The 26,120-nt window shown below is 46.0% G+C and overlaps 2 protein-coding genes across 2 annotated transcripts in view; both read right to left on the bottom strand.

Annotated features, from left to right (window-relative positions):
- DKC1 (dyskerin pseudouridine synthase 1) lies at window positions 1–25,847 on the bottom strand. Its single transcript, XM_082264250.1, has 17 exons — window positions 25,747–25,847; window positions 25,612–25,664; window positions 20,359–20,445; window positions 18,308–18,399; window positions 16,726–16,910; window positions 15,615–15,679; window positions 13,929–14,055; window positions 13,012–13,142; window positions 12,386–12,529; window positions 12,179–12,299; window positions 9,264–9,382; window positions 8,626–8,729; window positions 7,733–7,838; window positions 5,333–5,395; window positions 4,248–4,401; window positions 1,608–1,753; window positions 1–307 (listed from the first exon to the last, which is right to left on the bottom strand). Exons 1-17 carry the CDS (start codon window positions 25,760–25,762, stop codon window positions 257–259), a joined length of 1,764 nt encoding a protein of 587 aa, XP_082120376.1. The 5' UTR covers window positions 25,763–25,847; the 3' UTR covers window positions 1–256.
- Window positions 25,832–26,120, bottom strand: part of CENPI (centromere protein I) — a 114,391-nt gene continuing 114,102 nt past the window's right edge. The window contains exon 21 of the mRNA XM_082262855.1: window positions 25,832–25,924. The gene's annotated coding sequence lies outside the window, so the exon portion shown is untranslated. The remainder of the gene's footprint in view (window positions 25,925–26,120) is intronic.

Here is a 26,120-nt window from a genome sequence, read left to right as displayed (position 1 = left end):
TTTTAAACTTTAGTCATTTTTACTAAAAGATGCAAGAAAACCATTGCAGGTGGACTTCCATGGTACAACATGGGCAAAAGTAAAAAGGAGCTCATTGTAAATCGCAATCATAAATGAAAAAAAAAAAAAAAATTATAGGGGGCAAGAGGGGGACTGTACAATCCTTAAAACAGGACAATGAGTATTTTATCAAGGCCTTGTAATACAGGACCTGGAGATGCCGTCCACAAATGTGAACTCAAGTTATAAAGTCCGATTAGTCTTCTTCTCTGTGTTTCTTCTTTTTCTTCTTTGCACTTTTGCTTACCTATTAAAAAAAAGGAAGCAGATACGCACATTAGGATCACAAAATTCCTAAGATTTTAAGAGGCCCCGTCACAAACATTCAGGGGGGGGGGAAGGAACAGTGCTTTCCGAAAGTCTACCCTGGTTAAGCTCGGAGGCCAACATTGACTAACAATGGGCAGCTTAGGCCTGAGCAGTAGCCCATAGAGGACCTGACCCCCAGCCACCACCCATATACCCAAAAGCCCCGCTCCATTAATAGCTCATTAAAATGGAGTTCCACCCATTTTCGTAACTTTAGATGTATGTAATCCCCTTTAAAACGACTTACCAAAGGAAACTTTTTTTGCTAGTGAATACCTTATTTTCTTGTTTATTCCTCCTCTCCTCCGATCGGCGATGACGTTATTCGGCGATTTGCAGTGTGTGCTGGGATGTATTCCATTCTAGAAAACTTGCAGTATTACCCAGGAGCTGAGCTGTACTGAGCCGTGACCTGCCCCGCCTCCTCTCAGTGAGTTGTACTGTATGCATTGTATTCAGCCCGTGCTCTGCCCCGCCTCCTCTCAGTGAGTTGTACTGTATGCATTGTATTCAGCCCGTGCTCTGCCCCGCCTCCTCTCAGTGAGTTGTACTGTATGCATTGTATTCAGCCCGTGCTCTGCCCCGCCTCCTCTCAGTGAGTTGTACTGTATGCATTGTATTCAGCCCGTGCTCTGCCCCGCCTCCTCTCAGTGAGTTGTACTGTATGCATTGTATTCAGCCCGTGCTCTGCCCCGCCTCCTCTCAGTGAGTTGTACTGTATGCATTGTATTCAGCCCGTGCTCTGCCCCGCCTCCTCTCAGTGAGTTGTACTGTATGCATTGTATTCAGCCCGTGCTCTGCCCCGCCTCCTCAGTGAGCAAGGACTGAAAGCATTATATCCTCACTGAGAGGAGGCGGGGCAGAGCACGGGCTGAATACAATGCATACAGTACAACTCACTGAGAGGAGGCGGGGCAGGTCATGGCTCAGTACAGCTCAGCTCCTGGGTAATACTGCGAGATTTCTAGCATGGAATACATCCCAGCACACACTGCGAATCACCAAATGACGTCATGGCCGATCGGACCCGGAAGTGAGGAGATGAGGAATAAACAAGAAAATAAGGCATTTACTAGCAAAAAAAAAAAAAAAAAGTTTCCATTGGTAAAAGTCGTTTTAAAGGGGATTACATACCTTGCATCTATGTAATCCAACGTCTTAAAAATGAGTGGAAAGCCGCTTTAAGTATCATTGAGCTTTTTTTTTATCCCAAGCACCATAGAACGTCCCAGTAATACCTTTGAAGAGTCTTCTGATAACACTTGTTCCTCTTGTGCTTCTTGGTGCTTTTTCTTCTTTTTCTTTTTTACAACGGCGCATTCATCACCACCCTCCGGCTCCTCCTGGAAGATAAACAATTTGTAAATGTGGCCTATTTTAGAACCTACTGGTAACCAAAACCACTACAGCCCTGTTTACTTCCATTACTGCAGGTAGACAAATCCAGTTCCAAGCAAACCAAATCCAATGTTCATACTTCTATCAAGGATACAGGTGGGTAATCATAGGAGGTTCTAAAGGCCGAAGTTTTTTTTACCTTGAGGCTCCATTCACACCTTGGCGTTTGAGCGTTTCTTCAACTCAAAAAAAAAAAAAAAATTCCAAAACGCCCAACAAGTGAGTCGGTTCACACCAAGATGACACAACTCTGCACAACTTGTGCATTGCCAAGCACCACGACTTCTGAGTGACTTGCAGGGACTTCACATAATGGAAGTCTATACAAGTCGCCCCGAAGTAGTACAGGACCCTTTCTCCAAATCAGAGCGACTTGTGTTGCTCCCATTAGCGGTCAATGGATCGCAAAGGGAGCGCGACTTGTCAGGCTGACAAGTCACCTGACAAGTCGCGCTAGTGAGAACCGGCACTAAAACCCCATTCATTTAAATGGCCCGTTTACATCCGAGCGTTTTAATGCCTGAAGCAAAACACCTGTACTTTTTTCAGCTACAGGAGCTTCTTTTTGGGCTGATTACCAGCGTTTGATAGATGTCAATGCCTGCCTCCAAAAACGCCTGAAAATCGCGGTAAAAACGCTACGCTCAAGTGTGAATGCAGCCTTAAGGTCCACAGGTTTTTTTGATCAGGTCCGCCTGTCAAGTTTTTCAGGCAGACCTGATCGGATGCTCCATGCACCTCTATGGGGCAGCAGATGTCAGCGTTGACATTTCCGCTGACACCTGCTGCTATCCGATCCTGTCCATGAAATCTAGACGGATAAAAACCCTACTTTCCATCCATCTGGAGGATCGGATGGAAAAAAAAAAAAAAAAAAAAAAAAAAAAAAAAAAAAAAAACGGACAGGCAGTCCGTTTTCATCTGATCTCCCATAGAGAGCAGGGATCTGACAGGTCCATCTTAGCACAGTGAGCAGAGATGGACCAGTCATCCCCCTGCTCAAGTCGGGTGGGGGGGGGGGGGGGGGGGGGGAGGAAAAAAAAAATCAATCTCACCCCCCACTGAGCAAGACAGAGTCCGCCGGGAGGAAAGCACATGGGAAAGGACCCCAATGCATTCCCTGCATTAAAGTTAAGTCCAGGCAAAAACTAAACCTGCTCTGCCACATTCTAACCCTGTAATGCAAAAATCGCTGTACTTGACTATTCTGCAGCCAATCCGGTCCAGTCTCCAGCGACGGAGGCTGTGTGTGCAAGAGAGGACAGACAACGGCCATGAAATTAATGGTAAGGGACATCACCCATAGAGTTACTATGGGGCTTCTGTTGTCAGCTGCCTCTCCTGCACCCGCCTCCACACTGAAGCTGCCGCTGACAGTCGATCCTGGGCCTGGCTGCAAAGTAGGCAAGCCTAGCAATTTTTTTGGTTTACAGGGTTAGATAGATTAGGTTTGTGGCAGAACAGGTTTAGTGTTAGGTTGTCAGAACTTCTACTTTAATGTAAAGCAGCTTGAGTACAGTTCCCCTTCCAGCCCCCACTTGTACTTATCTGGGCCCAATCTCGATCCAGTGCTGTGCATGACAGCAGAGGCTCTCTCCCTTCTTAAAGGCCCAGAGACAGCAGCTGGAGCCAATGAGGGGGGTGAGGCCAAGTCGTGCTCTGTCCCTGGCCAGAGCTGGCTCAGGAGTGAGCCCGCACCAGTGCCGCCATAATTAGTGGTTTGCTACAGTGGACATTTGGCAGGGGGAACCAGAAGCAACATTTGGGACCTGGTGGGAGTTTGGTAGGAGCAAAAATTTGGGGACCTGAGCAGCAGGAGGATCAGGGCTGGTTTAGCCAAAAACCATTGCACAGAGCAGATAAGTACAATTTTTTCTTTAACGGTAAGGCGAACAGTTTAATGTGTAGCATTACTCTTCCCAGCAACTGTACAAGTCTAAGCCATCTACCAAGACAGTACACTAGGGCCCGATCACAAAAAAAAAAATCCAGCTCATTCCGGATGGGTTTTTGATTAAAGTTCCATCAAAAAATAAAATAAATGAAGCCCAAATTGGGCTGCATCTGGGGTGAACTGGCCCCGAGTGCAATAAAGAAATTACCAGCAAGAGTAGTCCTATTACCAACAAGGGACACAGATATGAATGGTACTCATTGGAAATCAGAGTACAACTTGTCATGCAACTTTGCAGTCCCAAGTTGCAAGAAAAGTTGCACAAATGTGAAAGGGTCCTAATAAAAAGAAGTTGAATATAAGCTGTAGGTTTTTATCAAGTGTACACAGACTCCTCTGAGCTGCAACTTCACAGCTGTAATTTTCCATCGGTAAGGCTCCTTGCACACTAGTGTGATTGCAAAATTGCCAACGAGTACCATTTACATCTGTGCGACTTCAAGTCGTTACAACTTCAAAGTAGTCCCCCATCTGACTGATGCGACTTGAGGTCCATAGCGACTTGAGGTCCATAGACCAAGATTACACACCATTGCTTCATGTCGCGGCCGGCAAAGTTGCAAGACTTTCAGGTCGTACAAGTATAAAAAGGGCCTAAAACGTTTCAGGATTCTTTTTACCTTCACTTCCTCCTCGGCTACGGCTTCCTCTTCAGCTACCGCTTCCTCTGCCTGCTTTTTCTGGAAGACAAGACATGATTCATGGAGTTAAGGGTCCCAACCCTGTACAATATTTTAGTTTACCAAACTGGGTAACGTTACGCATTACACAAATTATTCTTCAACCCAAGTGCACAGGAGGGAAATTTTTAAAAAAGGAATTGCATCACCACCATACATACCACTACCAGGAAAAACTGCATTTTGGCATATAATTAAACACAAAGAATTGGAACATTGTGACTAGTGATCGAGTGATATAGGTTTTTCGATGCCGAACCGATACTTCGCATATATCGGTATCTGCTGATATTTTTACATTAAAAAATTCTTCTATTTTTTTTACTTGACAGGTACTCTTGTGGAGGGATCTGGGACGTCCAAGACCCCAAACCCCTCCTCCACTTAAAAGCATTCACAAATGCCAAGTTTGGCTGTTTTGAATGCTGTCTTTTTGAATTTGGCCTTGAGTACCCGGAAGTGGTGTCATGACATCACTTCCGGGTTTTTACGGAGACCAGAACAGAGCCAAATGCGGCTTTGATCGAGTCTTCGGCGGCCATGCAAGCTGGTTGCCCGGGTCTCCCAGTGTGATGGGAGACCGGGGCGAGCCACGGAGGGCGGCCCCCTGCCGCTCCTTGTAAAGACAGCCGAGTGGCTTCACAGCCGCATTGGTTGTCATTACAAGACAGCCGACCGTCGGCTATTGTCGCCGGTACCGGGGTGATGCCTCTAGCTGCAGGGATCGCTCCGGTACAAGCACTTGCCGGAAAAATCGGCAACCTCGGGGGCCAATGCCAATATATCGGGGAAAGTGCATAAGGCCACACATACATATACAAACTAAGGACACCCAAACCAGTTTAGTCAAGAAGCAAGTCAAAATTTTTTTATATACACACACACTTTTTTTGGACATATATACATACTCTCACAGACATATACAACTTACCTTTTTCTTTTTGGTAGGCTTTGGAGTTGCTGCATCGCTGTCCGATTCACTTGCATGCTTTCTCTGCAAGAGGCAACATTTTGTTTTAGCCATACTTTTTTTTTTTTTAAATAAAAAACAAAACATTTATTGGGTCTACAGTATTAGTTTTATCCCATTAAAGCGACCCGACAAAGTCCTATAACCAAGGACACACGAAAAGAATCTAAAACAGACTACCACACAACGATCGAAAACTATTGGATCACCACAGCATGGATAGAGAAATCTCCACTGCATGGCACTAATCCGGAGTTCTATCAGAACAGCCAACATTCCGGCAAGCTTACTGGCCTAAACTACTTAGGGCTCTTTCACACGGCCCGCCTCCGTAGGCGGATCCGTGTTGCTCAGCGGGGATCGATCCGCGATCCCCGATGAGCCAGCTCCGTCTCCGCTTGCAGTGCGGAGAGGGAGGTGTCACAGCCCCCCGCTGCTCTCTATGGGGAATCGGATGAGAGCGGACCACCTGTCCGCTCTCATCCGATCCCCAGGACGGATGGAAAATAGGGTTTCCATCCGTTCGGATTTCACAGACAGGATCGGATGCGGATGGCAGCGGGTGTCAGCGGACATGTCACCGCTGACATCTGCTGCTCCATAGGGCTGAATGGGGCATCCGATCAGATCCTTAAAAAAACTGACAGGCTGATCTGATTGGACCGCCCGTGTGAAAGAGCCCTTACTGCGCATGCGTTTCACCACTACAGGTTTGCTAATCTAACAGAACATCTGCAGTCAGAAGACAGCAGACATCTTGTTACATCCAGCTCTAATTTTAGACTCCTAGTAATAAAGTGGGGATTTACGCTTTTATAAAGCATTTTGAAACCCGTGACATTTAATTTTGAAAGTCTGCAGTCAGAAGGTAGCAACGGCCATCTTGGTACACCCCTGCACTGCTCAGCGCCAAACTAAAGGCCCGTACAAGAAAATCTTTAGTAAAAAATTTGCCCGATGAACGATGGACCGATTTTCGGATCGTTAGTGTAGTGCTTGCAACAGCTGATTATGAATTTCCAAACAAAAACTGAATGTGCATTCCATGAAATTTTTTATCGTACGTGAACACAATGTCCAATTTTAGATTAGTATAGTTTGTCTGAAAAAAAAAAATCGTAAGAGCAAGACTAGGCATGCTCAGAAACTAAATACATACAAAACAATTCAACCCATGACATCACTTCTGAAGATGAATTCGGTCATACGAGAATATTTGTATGAAAGTAACCTCTTCACTTCCCATTAGACTAGCATGCAATAAAAAGCTGACAAAAATTTGTTTGTGTGAAGGAAGCTTTACAGTCTTAAGGCGCCGAATTGCATCTTTTTGGATACCCTCACTCAGGCGCGGCAAGCCTGTAATCACAATTTGGCAGCGGACACCTTGCTACACCCAAATCTACACTGCACAGGTATTCCACCACTTCTTCACTACTAAGGCTGGCCATACACTATACAATTTTCTTGTTCAACTTTCCTTTAGATTTACCAAAACCATGTAATGTAGGGTCAAACCTAAACACTTTCAATTTGTATGCAATCAGGCAGGCCCTTGCACTACATAGTTTAAGGTAAATCTAAAGGAAATTGAATAAGAAAATTGTATAGTGTATGGCCAGCCTAACAATCTAGATGTCAGATTGTTGGACACTACGATATGCATGCACTACTGGTGGAACGACCGGGGGCCCCCCCAAGGTCAGCCTAACCCAGGGCCCCCCCCCCCCCCCAAGGTCAGCCTAACCCAGGGCCCCCCCCCCCCAAGGTCAGCCTAACCCAGGGCCCCCCCCCCCCCCCAAGGTCAGCCTAACCCAGGGCCCCCCCCCCCCCCAAGGTCAGCCTAACCCAGGGGCCCCCCCCAAGGTCAGCCTAACCCAGGGGCCCCCCCAAGGTCAGCCTAACCCAGGGGCCCCCCCCAAGGTCAGCCTAACCCAGGGGCCCCCCCCAAGGTCAGCCTAACCCAGGGGCCCCCCCCAAGGTCAGCCTAACCCAGGGGCCCCCCCCAAGGTCAGCCTAACCCAGGGGCCCCCCCAAGGTCAGCCTAACCCAGGGGCCCCAAGGTCAGCCAACCCAGGGGCCCCCAAGGTCAGCCAACCCAGGGGCCCCAAGGTCAGCCAACCCAGGGGCCCCAAGGTCAGCCAACCCAGGGGCCTTAGATGATTTTTAAATACATTTGTTCAACTGGATGGTGCTTGCAGGGCCATGCACAGCTCAAAATTCATTCATTTTAAGTAAAGACTAAACATAATACACACTCCGTCAATTATGTGAGCTACAGCCTGACAGAGGAAGCACACTGCCCCCCCTGCACAATAGGCAGCAGCAAGTTTATATTGCAGGATGACTCCCCCATAATACCACAAGCAGGTGAGAGGGGGATAACTTCCTGCAGAGAGACAAGTCTGCAAAATCACTGACACATACCTTAGCAGGTGTAGGAGTTTCTTCCTGTTTCGGCTTGGCACTGCAACAAGACATTTAAATACGTTAATTTTTTTGTTAATAAACTTCTCCCTAAGCACCAGCCACCCAATTGGGGCTGCAAAGATTTAACTCACCCACCCCCAAATTATACTTCCTTTCCTTCATTGCAGCTGCTGCACTATTCATGCAACAATGTTTGTGCCTGGTGTGGCAAACACAGCCACTGGATATTGTCCTGCGTGTATGCATTATGTTTATTGCATGTGTATACCTTTAAGAATCAAGTGTTTGTAGTGTGGTTTGTGTGGAGAGAGTGAGAACTCTCACTTGGGACTATCATATGTCTGAGCAGTGTCCCTCAGGAGATGGGTGGGGGTTTGTTATTGTTAAATACCTGCCTTCTATTGTTTCTGTCTGGCAGAGTAAGGTTATTATGGGATGTTCAGCTTTGTGTGTGGAATGTCTCGAAGAGGGAGGGGTTTTGGCAGAGTGTAGATCCCTTGTGGTTTCAATAAACAAGGCATTCCAGTGTTTGACCTCCAAGCTATGTGTCGTCTGGTTATTGGAGGGTTGGGAATATCATACGCTACCAGGATTATTGTATGCTGTGTCTGACTACCAGTGGAGATATCGTGGATCATACTGCTACTCTGCTACACCTGGCAATCAGCTGCTAAACACAGGAGGCACTTATATGCTCCCTTCTACCCAAATAAGTTTGCAGCGGCTGCAACAGAGGAGAGCCAAGTGGGTCTGCAACTTTGTCCGGATTGGTAAAAATCACCGTTCACAACACTGCTGGGCAAATACTCAATGACCACCATTACCTGTAATCAACATATCCTTCCCGCCATTGATTTGGAGTATTTTCATTGGCTTTGCCATGTTTGTCCAGAAGACCTTTCTGAATCATCATCTTCTTCTGACTTGCCTAGGAATAAATCAAATGATGAATTAATTTCTTATCCATGCACTTGTGGCTTCCTCTATGAATTGCTGCCGTCTACAAAAAGCTAGGTCATTTCTGCAAGAGCCATCAGTTATAGGGTGATAGATGAAGAGTCGTCACTATCCAAGATTCACGGATCTAAATCTACATCATTTGGCTCAAACTGCTATTGGTATACCCAACAAGCTGCTCTAGAACATTTTTGTCAATATTAACCCCTTGGCGCCGGCACCACCTCTAGGCCCTTTAATGCATATCAGATGCCTTGAGGTGGTGTGTGGTATCCGATTCCTGTGACCACCGTGATTGGCTGTCATTTGAATGGTTCCCGATCGCCAGTAGAGATCAGGAGCTTTCCGTTAACTGCTCTCGACAGCTGTTAATCTTTAAGTGCGCATATATAGGCCTCTTGCCTTTGAGGCCCATCCCCTGAGAGGCCGCATATACACCAACGGTTGGCAGGAAGGAGTTAATCACATTATACACCACCCCGAATTGCAAAAGGTTTAGTCTCACCTTCGGACCCAGGCCCCACTTGCGTGGATAGATGTCCCTCTCCATAATCACGCGTTTAATTTTTGCTACAATACCATGGTCACACGTAGAAATCACTGCAGTCGTCATAAGGGCAGTAGCTGTATTCCATTAAGGGAAAGAAAAAAAAAAAAAAATGAAAGTTAAAAATATATATATATATATATATATATATATATATATATATATATATATATATATATATATATATATATATATATATATATATATATATATATATATATATATATATATATATATATATATATATATATATATATAGTCTTCAGCATTGTGATCAGATAGTTTATTTCATCTTTACCACTTCAGACGTCTTGTCCAATCTTACCCGTGGGCACAATATACTGCAGAACGCAGCACATATGCCAATAGGAAGAAGGGTTCTGAAATCCCAAAACGGAATAAAAGAACGATGCAAGTATGTCTGCAGGCTCAGAGAATGGATAAACTTTGTCATCATTTCACAAAAACAAATGCAATACACACAGTATGGCCAAACGTTTGTAGACAACCCCTCTAATAATGCTGTAAGCATACAAAAGACATCTTACACAATTGTGTGCTTGCAACTTTTTGGAAACAGTTTAGGGCAGTGGTCCTCAAGCCCACTAACAGGCCAGATTTTAAGTATTCCTTGGGGAGATGCAGACTAGAATACTGCAATCACTGAGCAGCAAATGAGATCACCTGGGATGTATTTCAGTTATCTTGCAAACCTGGCCTGTTAGTGGGCCCTGTAGGCCAGGGTTGAGGACCACTGGTTTAGGGGAAAACCTTTCCTGTTCTAGCACTGCTGTGCACCAAGTCAGGCCCCATAAAGACATGGGAGTTGATTTACTGAATTGGAAAGCTCTAAATTAGATTCAGCTGTGCAAGGAAGCCAACAGCTTGTTCAAAAAAAGATAAATCCAAACACAGAATCGAACACACATGCCCAGTTCACACTGGGGACCCGTCAGGCGACACTCCCCTGACAAGTTACGCCCCATTCAATGGAACTGTTCTAATCGGAGCGACTCGAGTCGCTCAGACTTTGAAAGGTTCCTGCATTACTTGGGGGCAACTTCAGAGCAACCTGCATTGACTTCTGTTAAAGAAGTCGTATGCAAACTGCGATGTGTGGGGCGCAGCTTCAAAGTCGAGGAAACTTTGAAGCCGCGCTAGTGTGAACCAAGACACACAAGCAGGATTGGTTTCTATACAGAGCTGCACCAGATTTTGCACTCTCCAGTTTTAGTAATAAATGTAATTAGGTATAGATCGTATGATCATATATATCAAAATTTCAGTAGCGCTGACAGCACATGGCTTGATGTTAAGGCCTTCCTCCAAATACCTGCAAAAAGCCAGAGAAAACGATACGCCAAGTTCCTGCAGTTGCCAGACTCAAAGCAACATGGAAACTCCTGTGGCCCTGCAGCGACAAATGCCACGGAGGTGCCCATCAAGGCTGAACTATGGCAAACCCGAACAGATGAAAAATTGGAGAGAGAGAGTGTGCTGAAGACATTGGCTGAGCAGTGCAGGAGGAATTTCTTCAGTTCACGCCTGATCCACGAGAGTGGGGAGGCACTGCTATCTGGTTAGTTCCCTATCCAGCTACTTTCCCCCGCATGGTGGTGGAGGAGAGTGGGGGGGGGGGGGGGGGGGTGACCCCTTTAAGATCACAAATGTTACCGCTCCCTGGATGAAAACTACATTGATTTTTATGCTTGAGCAGATGGACTGTTTATAATTTATGGTTTTACGTTACTCTATACAGCCATTTATTTTGTATTAAGACGTGTCCCCAAGATACTAATAAGCATCGTTTTGGTGGCTAGGGGTTACCACGCCATCATTGGGCTACTGAAATTTTGATATACATGATCATACTATCTATACCCAATTTCATTATTACCAATCAGGTAGCAGCATAGAGTCATCTAGATTGATAAAACTCCTAAGCGTATAGGGTTACTCTTTCTAGAATTTCTTGGTGATTCACGAGCCATAGGGAGTATCTTTTTTTGTATTCTAAAGCCCCGTACACATGTCCCGAACGATCGGCCGTCTTTTGTCCGGTGCTGTCCTGTCGGCTGAAAACTGCATAAGACTGCACATGAATTTTGTCGGCCAACAACAGCCGACTGCAGAAGTGATGTCATGTGATGGTTAACTTTCTGTGTGTTTTTTCTTCTCTGAGCATGCCCAGTCTTGCTAATCGGCTGTCTGTTGGCTGAATTCTGTACTGACTGGCGAACAATCAACAGTTCTGGTGTTGGCCAACAAAAATTTTAGAGTCTGCATGACAGATTCCGTTTGGCCGAAAATGCGCTGTCGGAAGCATTATACTAACAAGCCTACAATCGGCCGAATATTTACGGCCGACAATCGGTACATGTGTACGGGGCTTTAGTTTTAGTAAATCAACCCCAGTTTGACCAGTTCAGTGGCCTGACCTTAACCCTATAGAAAAGCTGTGGCACAGCTGAAATGCCCAATTGTGAGCCAGGTCTTCATCAGTAACTGACCTCACATGCATGAGCACAAACATTTCCACACCCCCTCCAAAATCTTATGGAAAGCCTTTGCAGTAGAGTGGGTGGAGGCAGAGATAATCACAAGGGAGGGGGGCAGAGGGTGACAAATCCATATTAATACCTATGGTTTTGGAAAAGGATGTCCCAACTTCAAAGTTAAAGGTAAGGTGTCTAAAAATATTTGGCCATATGGTATATTCCACACCTAGGAAGATTTGTTAAACCTGTGCAACTGTGCATAGTAACCAGCTTGTTCCGTTAAGCTTTGACAATAAAAAATGTGGAAGCCAATTGGGTTACTATGCACAGCTGCACCAGTTTTAGTAAATCTCCCCTCTAATATATTCACCTTACCAATGCAGACTGCCTCTCCTTTGGTTGTTACCACGACGATATCCTGATTGATTTCTATGCCATCTTCATATCTCAGAAGTCCAGGCAGCATGATCTTTGCCCCGTAGCATATAGCATTAACCTGTATTAAAACAGAAAACTAACATGAATAGAAAAAAAAAAATAATCCATTTGATACCAATCTTCTAATGTCCGATAACAGCTTACCGCACTGTCCTTCATAACCAGTCTTTTATGGGATACCAGCAGCTTTTCCAGTGGAAAGATAACCCTACGAAGGTAGGTTTCATCTTTATTGTTGTCGTATTGCCACTGAGCATCCAACACGTCGTGCATTGTGACAAGGTTATCCTATATATTAGAAAAAATACAAATAAAAATACAAATGAAAAATGAATAAAATAAAAATGAATAATTCTACTACAAATGAAAAATCAATAATATTATTATTATTCATTTGTATTATTATTCTTCTTCATTTGTAATAATAAACGAAAAAATACAAATGAAAAATACTACAAATGAATAATACAAATGAAAAGTAATAATATTCATTTGTAGTATTATTCATTATTATTAATAAAAATGAAAATACAACAAATGAAAATACAAATGAAAAATAAAATATATTAAAAACTTCAAATCTGATTAACAAAAAAAAAAATAAATAAATAAATAAATAATCGGTTGTGTCAGCTCCAGGCAAGACCAAAATTTGGCCTAAAGTCCTGCAAGCTTGTTCCTGTCCCAAAGCTAACTATCAGCCACAGGGAGAAGCCTGCAGCTGAACTCAACGCTTTTGGGGTGAATAAATGTCAGATGTAGCCGCTTACCTTCTCTCCCATAACCCCCGATCGAACTCTGCGCAGTTCCTGCATCTGTCCTCCAACCCCGAGCAGAAGGCCCATGTGGACGCAGAGAGTACGGATGTATGTTCCAGCTTCACAGCTTACCCAGAATATACCTTGGGAATATAAAAAGGAGGAAAATAGAGCAAGGTTTTCACAAGGGGCTGGGTTAAAAATCAGGATTCTTAGCAATTAAAGCCATCAGTTATTGGGTGATAGATGATAGTCAACATCACAAGTTCATGAAATCTAAAAACTACATCATTTGGCTTCATGTATCAAAGCTTGCACACTTTTTTCAAAGCATAAAGAGCAAAATGCTCGCCATTTAAGTGTATCAGTGAAGCAACCCCCCCGGCCGCACTTTAGTCTAAATATAAAACTAAAAACATTCAACATTTTTGGTCTTCATTTGTTTAGCAAATATTAAAGCCCAGCGGTGATAAATACCACTAATTGAGAAATATTTGAGCGATAAAAAAAAAATTACCAAATTTCATATTGGTACAGTGTTGCATGACCGCAAAATTGTCAAAGTGCGACAGCGCCAAAGGCTGAAATATGGCTTGGGCAGGAAAGGGGGTGAAAGTGCCCGATATCAAAGTGGGTAAAGAGCCCCATTTAGGGCAAAGTGATAAACCTGTACACGGCCAGCACTCCTTTGATGCCTATGCATGTCAAGTATGAGGGAGCATGTGACAATGCTCAAGACTAGCAACTTAAACTCCACAGCCTGAGCAAGTTGTCACCGATCCTTCCAAGTTTCCTGATACCAGCCAATGCTCTGGCATTTAAAATGGAGGTAGAAGAATTTTAGGAGGGCTGGCAAGGTAAGGGGGCTCTTCCAACAAACTAGCAGATGCTGCAACCAGTATGCTCCCATTTGTTTCCTGATCACTTACCTAGTCGGCGCTCTGGATCATATTCCACCAGTTTGCTCTCGTAAATTGTTCTCACTCGCAGCTGTCTTTTTACAGCGGCTATTAGCGGAGGTCGCTGAAAGAGGGCACCAGTGAGGGTCTCCAGAGCCTGCAGAAAAATGGGACAAAAAAAGACCAATTAAAAAAAAAAAAAAAAAACATTCCGTTAATATTCATTCTACATCCCCAGCTTTATCAGACAGTTAAACTCTTCTTGACCACAGGCCATATTCTCCTGCTCTTTTGCTCACCATGGTCCCCGTCACACTGCAAAACGCAATGCAACAAGTTCCAGAGTGAAGAGCGCACCCGGTTCCGGGTTCAGAGAAAGCCATAGACTCAGAGAATGGATAAACTGTGTCATGTGTACTGGAGGCTTAAAAACAGCCATGAAAATACTAGGGATGCACTGAAATGAACATTTTGGGCCGGAACCGAAAATACAGGATGCCCTTGGCCGAAAACCAAAAATTACTTTTTCCCCAAAATTTTTTTAAAATGGATAGAACAGGGGCATACACCAAAAACAGGCAGCGACGTACACCTGTCACTGCCACCCCGTCACAGTATATGTACTGTGATGGGTTGGCAAGAGGTTAAATTACCAATGGTATTTGTATTATGAAGCATGAGGGGTTAATGTATTGTCACTGCAGGTCACTCATCTATTAGTGACCGACCAGTGGCAGTTAATTAACCCCTTTGTGCTGCATTAGTGCAACCAGTATCCGTGCAACCAGTGTTAATTAACACTGATACTGGTTGCACTAATGCAGCACAAAAGGGTTAATTACCTGCCACTGGTCGGTCATTAATAGATGAGTGACCAGCAGTGACAATACATTAACCCCCTCATGCTGCATAATACTAATATCCTTGGTAAGCTGCCTCAGCTCCCCCCCCCACCCCCACCGCCTCAGCGTCCCCCTTCTCGGGTGTCCTGCATTCAAAAGTCCCGCCTCTGGCCGGCGGCACCGCCTCTCAATGACGTCCCTACTACGATCTGTGCATTATGAATGGACATACCAGGCGGGGGGGGGGGGGGGGTGGGGTGGGGGAGGGGGCGCGGGGCGAGCGACCGCTATAGATAGAACTAATGTGATCCTCCACTGTCAGCTCAGCACGTCTGTGTGTGAATGAGAACAGAAAACAGAACTGAGCTGACACTGGGGGGGGGGGGGGGGGGGTTTGGGGGCGGTTGGAGCGGCCGCTATTAGCTGTAACTATGCGAGAGCTTCACTTCCTTGTCAGCGGAGATACATGCCTGTCAGGGAAGTGAAGCGCTCACATAGTTACAGCTAATAGCGGCCGCTCCGCCCGCCCGGTGTCAGCTCAGTTCTGTTCTCATTCACACACAGACGTGCTGAGCTGACAGGGATAATTCACATAGATCTATAGCGGCCGCTCGCCCCGCCCCCCCCCCTGGTATGTCCATTCATAATGCACAGATCGTAGTAGGGACGTCATTAAGAGGCGGACGGCCGGCCAGAGGCAGGACTTTTAAAACCTGCCCTGCGCCCTCCTCCTTCCCCACAGCGGCCATATTGATTTTCGGCAATGTTAACCCATTATCGGCTGAAATGAGAGGCTCATTTTCGGCCGAAAATTCGGCCGATAATTTCGGTGCATCCCGAGAAAATACATCATAGAAAAGGTCAAACTTCTTACCCGTGAAAGCTGCTGCTCGCTCTCCAGAGCATTGTGAAGTCGCACAATACCAACATATTCTTTGCCTAGGAATCAGAAAGGGAGAGGTAACCACATGACCTTTAAAAGATTTACCCCCCCCCCCTCCATTTATGACCAGGCCAATTTTTGCAATACGGCACTGCATTGCTTTTGGGCAATTGTGCAGCCATGCAATTTGCATGGATGCCAAATAAAATGTGTCCCCCCCCCCCCCATAGAGATTTCTTTTGGTGTTATTTGATCACCTGTGTTTTTATTTTTTGTGGCATAAACAGAGGACTGACAAAACAACTTTTATAAAACATGTAAAAAATAGATAAAAATCTAAAAAACATTTTAGGCCAGCATGCATTTTGCTTCCAAGTCTTTGGTTAAAAAAAAAAAAAAAAAAAAAAAAAAAAAAAAAAAAAAAAAGAAGAAGAAAATTACCAGTGCGCTAACGTTATTTTGGGCTACAAACAATTGAAAATATTTATGGAATTTTTTTTTTTATTATACTAGAAATAATCAGGGACTTCTAGTGGGACTGCAATATTGGATTTGACACTGACACTAATACAGTGCTAAAAATATTCGTAGTCACTGTACTAACTACACTAGCTGGGAAGGGGTAAAACATCTAGTGCTATCAAAGGAATAAATATGGACCTAGCCAGTGCTTGTGTACTGTATGTGCTGCTTTTCTAGGGGGGGAAGAGAGATTCTAGCACAGTGATGGGGAACCTTGGCACCCCAGATGTTTTGGAACTACATTTCCCATGATGCTCCCCTACATTGCAGAGTGCATTAGCATCATGGGAAATGTAGTTCCAAAACATCTGGGGTGCCAAGGTTCCCCATCACTGTTCTAGACCTTGCTTTGCAGGAAAACAAACAGTCCCTCCCCATCCACCTCCAGCAAAACGGAGATCTGTTTTGTGTGCATAGACAGATCCCCGTTCAGTGTCTCAATGACGATCGGTGGGTGCCGGAGGACATCAAATGCACCGCACCCACCGATTGGCTTCTACTGTGAATATTCACACACACAATCCTACAGAGCTGCAGTGTCTGAATCACCTTAGCAGAAAAAAAAAAAACACCACCTCACCTGCACTCTGCTGCGATTTGACAAGCCGAGTTGCGCGGTCGATGCAAACAATTAAACAGCCCGTCACCTTCGGGTCCAACGTTCCACTGTGACCGGTTTTCTCCACGCGTAGAATTCTACGGATCCATGCTACAACCTCGTGGGACGATGGATTGGCTGGTTTGTCAAGGTTTATGAATCCTGTTCTGAACAGTAATGGAACCCAAGGTGAATACCAAGTGATAGATTTATCTACGCAAGGACCAAGCCTATTTCTGATGCATTTAAAATCAGTATTTTTTTGCTAGAAAGATTACATAGAACCCCCAATCCTATACATTCATTTTTTTTTAGCAAAGACTCGAGAATAAAATGGAGGTCGTTGCATTATTTTTTTGTCACGTGGTATTTGCGCAGCGGTCCTTCAAACGCAATTTTTTTTGGGGGGGGGGGGGGGTAAATAGAACCTTTTTATACCAAGTTATGGGTAAAGCTCCACTTTAAGGCTAGGGTGTTCACATTTCTTGGCTGTAATCTTTAATGCAACTGTCCCCTTGGGGCAAGGAACCTGCCTATACGAGAAATCAGCATTATGCCTGATACCTGGCCATTCTGTATGGTTTGAGATGTGCAGGACTTTAACTTCATTTTAAATTAAGAACCACTAGATGTTTTTTTTCTTGTAAAGATATAATTTTTGCTAATCTTGTCTATTGTAAGCATTTTTGGTCATATGTGATTATACACGTTGCGTAATCTATTCTTCAAAAGCAGGCTCTTTGCCATATTTAAAATACCTAGGGCTCTTGCAGATTTGAACCCGTGTGGCATCATGCTTCTCAATGCATCGTCTTCTGTATATATTTTTTGTATGCAATTATAAGAACGTGTGCAGACCTGTTATGTAAAAAGCTTTAATATTTTTTTTTTGGCTTGGTCTTACAAAGCCGTCTCAATCCAAGGTTTTACTGTAACTTTAATAAAAATAAACACAAGACAATTCAGTATCACTTTAAAGCAGGGGGTCTTCAAACTACAGCCCTCCAGCTGTACAGGAACTACAATTTCCATGAGGCATTGTAAATCTCTGACATGGGAATTGTAGTTCCTGAACAGCTGGAGGGCTGTAGTTTGGACATAGCTGCTTTAAAGCAGGGGGTCTTCAAAATATGGCCATCCAGTTGTTCAAGAACTACAATACCCATCATGCCTAGCCATGTCTGTGAATGTCAGAGTTTTACAATGCCTCGTGGGATGTGTAGTTCCGTAGTTTGAGGATCCCTGCTTTAAAGACCAGCTTTTACAACTGCATTGCTGTCCGACTGATTTACAGCTGCAAGAGAGGTCGGGGCTTTTAAAGAACCCATGAGGATAGGAATATATATATATATAGGGCTTGTTGTGCCATGTTCTGGGACTGTTAACCTGTCTGGAGGATCAGTCAAAGCAGGCATGCAGCCAATAATTCCTTAACATGCTTGTCATAGGCACCCTGTGACCCCCCCTGGGGCATTTTATAATCTATACCAGAATTAGGAGGTGGAGAGAAAACCCCCCTCCAGGTAAACCCCCCACAAGACCCCTCACATACCTCAACACTTACTTAATATACTCAGTAATGTCTCTTTTCAGGGGGTTGGATCCGGATGGAATAGGAGTGTAGTGCGTCGTCCGAACATTCAGCTTGTCAAAATTCTGAAGACCAGAGAGAAGCAGTTATTAACCCAGATAGACCGCAAACATTACACAATACTACCAGGATAGAACTGTCATGGGGATCCATTACAAGACAGGCAATGAAGAGCAGATCATGGCTTTTGAGACTGGGCTGATTTAGTGCAAATGGCCGCCCACTGTTTGAATATATAGAAGTCTAGATCCTATAATCTAGAACATTTTGCTCAAAGTATTACCAAACCCCAAAGAGCCTGCAGACACTATATCTGCTCCCCCCCCCCAAAGAGCCTGCAGACACTATATCTGCTTCCCCCCCCCCAAAGAGCCTGCAGACACTATATATGCCCCCCCCCCCAAAGAGCCTGCAGACACTATATATGCCCCCCCCAAAGAGCCTGCAGACACTATATATGCCCCCCCAAAGAGCCTGCAGACACTATCTGTTTCCCCCCCCAAAGAGCCTGCAGACACTATATCTGCTCCCCCCCCCAAAGAGCCTGCAGACACTATATATGCCCCCCCCCCCCCAAAGAGCCTGCAGACACTATCTGCTCCCCCCCCCAAAGAGCCTGCAGACACTATATCTGCTCCCCCCCCCCCAAAGAGCCCGCAGTCACTATATCTGCTCCCCCCCCCCCAAAGAGCCCGCAGACACTATATATGCCCCCCCCAAAGAGCCCGCAGTCACTATATCTGCCCCCCCCCCCCCCAAAGAGCCCGCAGTCACTATATCTGCTCCCCCCCCCCAAAGAGCCTGCAGACACTATATTTGCTCCCCGCCCCCCCAAAGAGCCTGCAGTCACTATATCTGCCCCCCCCCCCAAAGAGCCTGCAGTCACTATATCTGCTCCCCCCCAAAGAGCCTGCAGTCACTATATCTGCTCCCCCCCCAAAGAGCCTGCAGTCACTATATCTGCTCCCCCCCCCCCCAAAGAGCCTGCAGTCACTATATCTGCTCCCCCCCCCCCCAAAGAGCCTGCAGTCACTATATCTGCTCCCCCCCCCCCCAAAGAGCCTGCAGTCACTATATCTGCTCCCCCCCCCCCAAAGAGCCTGCAGTCACTATATCTGCTCGCCCCCCCCCCCAAAGAGCCTGCAGTCACTATATCTGCTCGCCCCCCCCCCCAAAGAGCCTGCGGTCACTATATCTGCTCCCCCCCCCCCCCCAAAGAGCCTGCGGTCACTATATCTGCTCCCCCCCCCCCCCAAAGAGCCTGCAGTCACTATATCTGCTCCCCCCACCCCCCAAAGAGCCTGCAGTCACTATATCTGCTCCCCCCCCCCAAAGAGCCTGCAGTCACTATATCTGCTCCCGCCAGCCACCCAACGGCTGGGGCACTGTCCCCTCCCGCCAGCCACCCAACGGCTGGGGCACTGTCCCCACTAAAGTCTGGACAGTTAACTGGTCCTTTGTTTATAGAATTTGGAGACCCCTGCCCTACGTACCTGGGGTATGGAGGAAAAAAAAAAAAAAAAATCGTCTTGTTTTTGGCAATTAGTTTTTTTGGAGTATTTTTACAGGATTACCAAGTCATGTAATATTAAGTTTGGAAAAAAAAGAGCGATTTTATGTACACTTTTCCTTAAGACCTCGTTTTATATTCTCATTGCCCTATGGCCACCAGATAAAACTATGGGGGTGGAATTAGTAAAGGCAAAATGACTGCACTACAAAGTGCAGCTGCTCCAGACCTTAGTAGAGGTAAACCTTTGCAAAGGACACAAAATGCATGATTGGATGATGGAAGTCAGCAGAGTTTTCGCTCATTTACTGAGCTCTGGAGCGACTGCCAGGCAGAGTGCACAATCTATTTGCCTTTAGTAAAATCAACCCCCAATTCTTCAATCACCTCCTGGTGAAAACGGTCTAACCTGGTTGATTGCGGCAAGGAATCAGAAAGTTCCAGACCTTAGTAAGAGGCTATTTAACAAAACAGTAAAAATGAAGTAACAATTTCAGACAGACCTTATACAGACCTTGAGTAAGAGCGGCCACTGAGATGTGTCCAGCTGGGCTATTTTGGACTCTGGTTTAATTAAAAAGCTTTCCTCATGCTGTATATCCTGAAAAGAAAGTTAATATATTAGAAGGGAAGAGAAAAAAAAAAAAAACACTATAAAAAGAAAAGTATCCTGCCTATGGAGATATTTGCACACATTCTGCTGTAAAAGCCTGGGAAGCGAACATCTCCCACACCTCCTCTATCCTTATAAAAAGGGACTGTTTGTAGAATGAAACCCGGCCACCACTGCAGGACAAAGTCATGAAAAAGGGAGCGGGGGGAGGGGTTTAAATAGTTAACCACTTTACGGCCAAGCCTTGTCTGACTATATATATATTTTGTGCTAGAAAATTACTCCGAACCCTTAAACATTTTTAGCAGGGAGCCGCGAATAAAATGGCGATCCTTGCACAATTTGTGTCACACGGTATTTGCAACACACACACACACCAAATTTTTTGCAAAATATTCAAGATGTTATACCGAGTAAATAGGTACCCAACAGGTCACATTTCAAAATGGCGCAAGCTCGTGGAATTGTGACAAACAGATAACTAAAAACCTCAATAGGGGACGCTTTAAATTATTTTTGTTTTGATCAGTTTAGAGTTGCATAGGAGGCCTGGTATTAGAATTATTGCTCTCGCAATACCGTTCACATCGATACCTCACGTTTGGTGCGAACACCATTTACGTATGAGTGTATAGCCTACATAAGCGTTCACTTTTACATACCAGCATTGAGGTGCTTTAAAATATTTGTTATTTTTACTGTTCCTTTATTATTCCTTTTTTTTTTAAATCACTTTTATGCAGATTACAAATAAATGTAAACATCCTTGTGATAGAAATAAGGCTACATAAGGCACACATTCACATTTTTTACCGCGATTTACAGGCGTTTTTAGATTGAATAGAGACCAATGGAAAACGCCTGTAATCTGCCCAAAAAGAAGCTCATGTACTTTTTTGAGCGTTGGGCGTTTTGCTCACAGCGTCAAAACGCTCAGATGTGAACAGGGGCCATTGAAATGAATAGGATTTGTCTTGTTGGGCGTTTTGAGAGCTGATCCTAGAGCAGAAAAACTCCCCAAAACGCCTAGATGTGGACGGAGCCTAAGGGATGACCGATCCTCAATATTAAAAGACCAGTGTAAAAAAATAAAATAAAAATATTGAGGACTGGTCATTCCTTATTCCTGTCACAAGGATGTTTACTTTTTTGTGATAGGACTAAAGTAATACAAAAAAAATAAGTAATAAATAAATATTAAAAACCAATGTTAAACCAACCCTTCACACCCATAAAGAGGACCTGTCATCCCTTATTTCTATTACACGTTTCTTGTGATAGGAATAAAAAAAATAAAAATAAGAGACCAGTGTAAAAAAAAAAATTTTTTTTATTCCCATCACAAGAAATGTGTAATAGAAATAAGGGCTGACCGGTCCTCTTTATGGGTGTGAAGGGTTGGTTTAGAGCCCATTCACACTAGCGCGACTTATCAGCCTGACAAGTCGCGCTCCATTGACCGCTACAGAACTGTTCTAATAGGAGCGACACAAGTCTATATGGCCAAAACCTCAGTAAACCACTTTACAGCCGTCACGCATATATAGGTATTGCGGTCCTTAAGTGGTTAAAGAAAAAAAAAAAACAGAAAATGAGCAGTTAATTAGGGTAGACTGAGTGTTAAACAGGGCTGATTGGGTTAAACTATGGGATACATTTTAAATTAAAAACCTCTACTTGGGTTACTTTAATGGATATACACAGTCTGCAGAGAAGATCATCCCTTTAATCTGCTGATGAATGAGACTGATACAAAACAAATTGTTACTTTGCATCTGTCTTCCAATGAATGTTTATAAACACTGTCACTCTTTATGACAACAACCACCAATACACAGCCAACTCCCAGCTGACATTATGACAGCTATGAATTGTGGACAAGTGCGAGGGGAAGAGCGGAAGCACGTATACTGCACATGTCCCGTGTACTCCCATAAATATATTTCGGGTGTAAGTAGCACACTCCATGAACAAAAGTGACTCACTAAATTTAAACATTCCAAACAACTGAAGAAATTGAACGCTCACCTCCGGTTGCGCACACTGCCAGTCTGGTGAAGTGAAGAGAAAGTGGCAGCAGAAGACCCAGAATAATTCAACATTCTTATTTCTGTCTGTCCTGGTACAATGCTGGGGGTTGTTACTACAGGACAGTGAGTGAGTGCGGGGGATGGCAGATTACAGCGCAGCACCCAGCGCACTACAAGCAATCAGACACTTCTGCAAGTGCTGGATTCTGCAGCCAACACTTCCCTTAACTTCAGCATTGTGTGCAGCAGCAGACGTGAGAATTCAATATCTTCTTAGCTGGACAATGCGGTTTTGAATCCTTTATGAACAAAGTTGCTTTGAACGTCCATCTCCTGTGTGCCTCTTCTCTAGTCCGACTGATCAACTGTCCCCGACCCCTTCTCCTGCTTGGGCACAAATTTGTCCCTACCCCTTCTCCCACTACCCTGCATTGCACCCATCTGCCCACTATCCTGCACTTCCCCCTCACTGGCACACTACCCTGCCCCCTCATCCCTGATGTTCTGCTCCATTCTGCACACTACCATGCACCTCTTTTCTGCCTCCCCATTGGCACACTACCCTGCTCTCATCAGCCCACTATCGTACCAATCCAGCCATCAGCAACATACCCTGCACAGTGGCCCTTCTGTCTGCCCATTCCCCTACAATGCGCCCCACCTACCACCAGCCCACTCCTAAATTGCACCCATCCTCACATAGGCACACTACCATGCATCACAGCCCTTCTCCTGAGTGCCCACTCCCCTACATTGCGTCCCTCCTCCCACCTGCCCTTCCCCACTCTATGGCCCTTCTGTCTGCTCACTCTTGTACATTGCGCCCCTCCTCACATAGGCGCACTACTCTACACCATGGCCCTTCTCCCGTCTGCCCACTCCCCTCCTCCCACTTGCCTTCTATCCTGCCCTTTCTTCACCCCATGGCCCTTCTGTCTGCCCACTCCCCTACATTGTCGCCCCCCCCCCCCCCACAACTTGCCCTATATCCTGTCTGTCCACTCTCCTACATTGCAGCCCTCCTCACACAGGCACACTACCTTGCACCATGGCCCTTCTGCTTGCCCACTTGCCCTCTATCCTGCCCTTTCCTCATCCCATGGCCCTTCTCCTTTCTGCCTACACCCCTACATTACACCCTTCCCCCAACTTGCCCTATATGCTGCCCTTTCTCACCCCATTCTCCTACATTGCGCCCCTTCTCACATAGGCACACTACTCTGCACCATGGCCCTCCTGCCTGCCCATTCCCCTTCTCCCACTTGCCCTCTATCCTGCCCTTTGCTCATCCCATGGCCCTTCTCCTTTCTGCCTACATCCCTACATTACACCCTTCCCCCAACTTGCCCTATATGCTGCCCTTTCTCACCCCATTGCCCTTCTGTCTGCCCATTCTCCTACATTGCGCCCCTTCTCACATAGGCACACTACTCTGCACCATGGCCCTCCTGCCCACTCCCCTTCTCCCACTTGCCCTCTAGCCTGCCCTTTCCTCACTTCAGGGCCCGTCAGCGCACTCCTAGACTACTGCCACCCCCCAACTTGCCCTATATCCTACTCTTTTCCACCCAAAGGCCCTTCTCCTGTCTGCCCACTCCCCTACATTGCACCCCTCACCCTATAGCCTGCCCTTTCCTCACCCTATGGCCCTTCTCCTGTCTGCCCACTCCCCTACATTGCACCCCTCGCCCTATATCCTGCCCTTTCCTCACCCTATTGCCCTTCTCCTGTCTGCCCACTCCCCTACATTGCACCCCTCGCCCTATAGCCTGCCCTTTCCTCACCCTATGGCCCTTCGCCTGTCTGCCCACTCCCCTACATTGCACCCCAACCCAAAACTTGCCCTATATCCTGCCCTTTCCCACCCCATGGCCCTTCTGTCTGCCCAATCCACTACATTGCGGCCACCCCCCGCCCTTCAACCTGCACGGTGACTCCTTCTCCTGATAGCCCAATGCTGTACACTGCACCCCTCCTCACATCCACCCTCTATGTTGCCCCCTCCGATTGCTGCACTACCCTGCCCCCTCTCCTGTCTGCAATATGGATTGAGTTTCAAAAGAAAGCTGTGAAGAGGTTTACAGGTATTCAGGTAGTGCTAAGACCACCTGAGATGTTGGGCAGTAAGACTGCGGTTCAACTACTTAGTCTGTACATGTGGTGCTCTCTGAACAGCGAACCGCTGGCGAGTATCCTCTTGCTTTAACCCCTCAATCCCTGCACTAACGTGCCACAACTGCATGCATCGCACACCCTTGCAGAACGCCTCCTTTCAGTCCCAAGAGGTTGCTTTCGGCAGGCGAATAATATTCACAGCTGCTGCATAAGTACACCCCCCCCCCCCCATATAAACATGGCAATAGAAGTGCAGCGCCAACCATGGGGTTTTACTGCCCCTCAACCACAAGCATGAACGAGTCCTGAGAGCTCAGACATGTGGCAGGGAAAAGTGATCCACACCCATGTGCTATTCAGAGGTGTCGGAAACCTGATGATGTGGCCTCTTCACCGTCTGATTTAACCCTTTAAATGCCACAGTCACCACATAGACATACGCTGCTTGGGCTCGGAGGCAGCCAACGCCCGCCAAAACGCTGCCTGCAAGTCATTCACATGTGTGGAGCTCTCTGAAGAGCGATCTGTGTTTGGATCACTGTTCAGAGAACATTTAACTGGAAGTTCATCACTTCAGCAAAGCCCACTTTAACCCCTTCAGCCCCACACTAGTGCTTTGCAACCACATGCACTGCACATGGCTGCTTGTAATGGGGTCCCAGTCACTTTAATGGGCTGCTATCCCCACCACATGCAACAGGGGGCACAGTTCTTACTGCAGCAAGCATGGCATGTGTGCGCCCCCAGCTGCAGCCAGGGGTAGCGGGGGAAGGGCTCTGGCACTAAAAGCCTGGGTTTACCACCCACCAATGAAACTAAAAATCAGGAAAACTGCAGAATTTAATGGGATTTTTAATCTAAAAAAAAAAAAAAAAGTTTTCTGTGATCTACAATTCCCCTCCCCCATTATATACACACCTACTACACTGTGCAACTATATTCACCCATACAGGTCTCCCCCTCCCCCCCACCATACAGACACACAGGGGACCCCCCCCAGTCCTCTTACAGCGATCTCCTCGGCTGTGTGGCTCCTCCGCTTCTTGGACTTCTTCTTGGATCCTGCGGAAGAACACAGATGAGAGGTGAGGAAGGTTCACACACATAGAGAACCATAGAGGAGACACGCGGCCCGCACACCCACCTTCTCCCTCCGCCATCTTTCCTCCTCTCCCCTCCACGCGGTATAAGAGACTGAGCACAGGCGCATGGACCGGATATAGCACGTGGGAGGACTCAGCGCGCAGCTCCGCCCCTTCCGGCCAGGTCAGGTTACTCGGCGCTCTCAGGCGCCATCTTGGGGGCTGGATGGTCTCCGATGGCTGTGATAGAGAGAGGAAGGGGAGGAGACCGCGTGTGTCACCTCATGGCTGGGGAATAAAGGAATGTGTGTCAGTTTCTCCATTCTGTACAGCTTTATTATACACATTTATTTATAAGTCAGTTGATAACTTTGTTACCTGGAGATCCTGCCAGTCACTGCACTTCCTGTTTCAGGGTGACAACCCTAAGCTACTG

This window comes from Pelophylax lessonae, assembly GCF_965119305.1.
Source record: "Pelophylax lessonae genome assembly, chromosome: 7".
In the NCBI taxonomy this organism is placed as follows: domain Eukaryota; kingdom Metazoa; phylum Chordata; class Amphibia; order Anura; family Ranidae; genus Pelophylax; species Pelophylax lessonae.
This window is presented reverse-complemented; position numbering and strand designations above follow the sequence as displayed.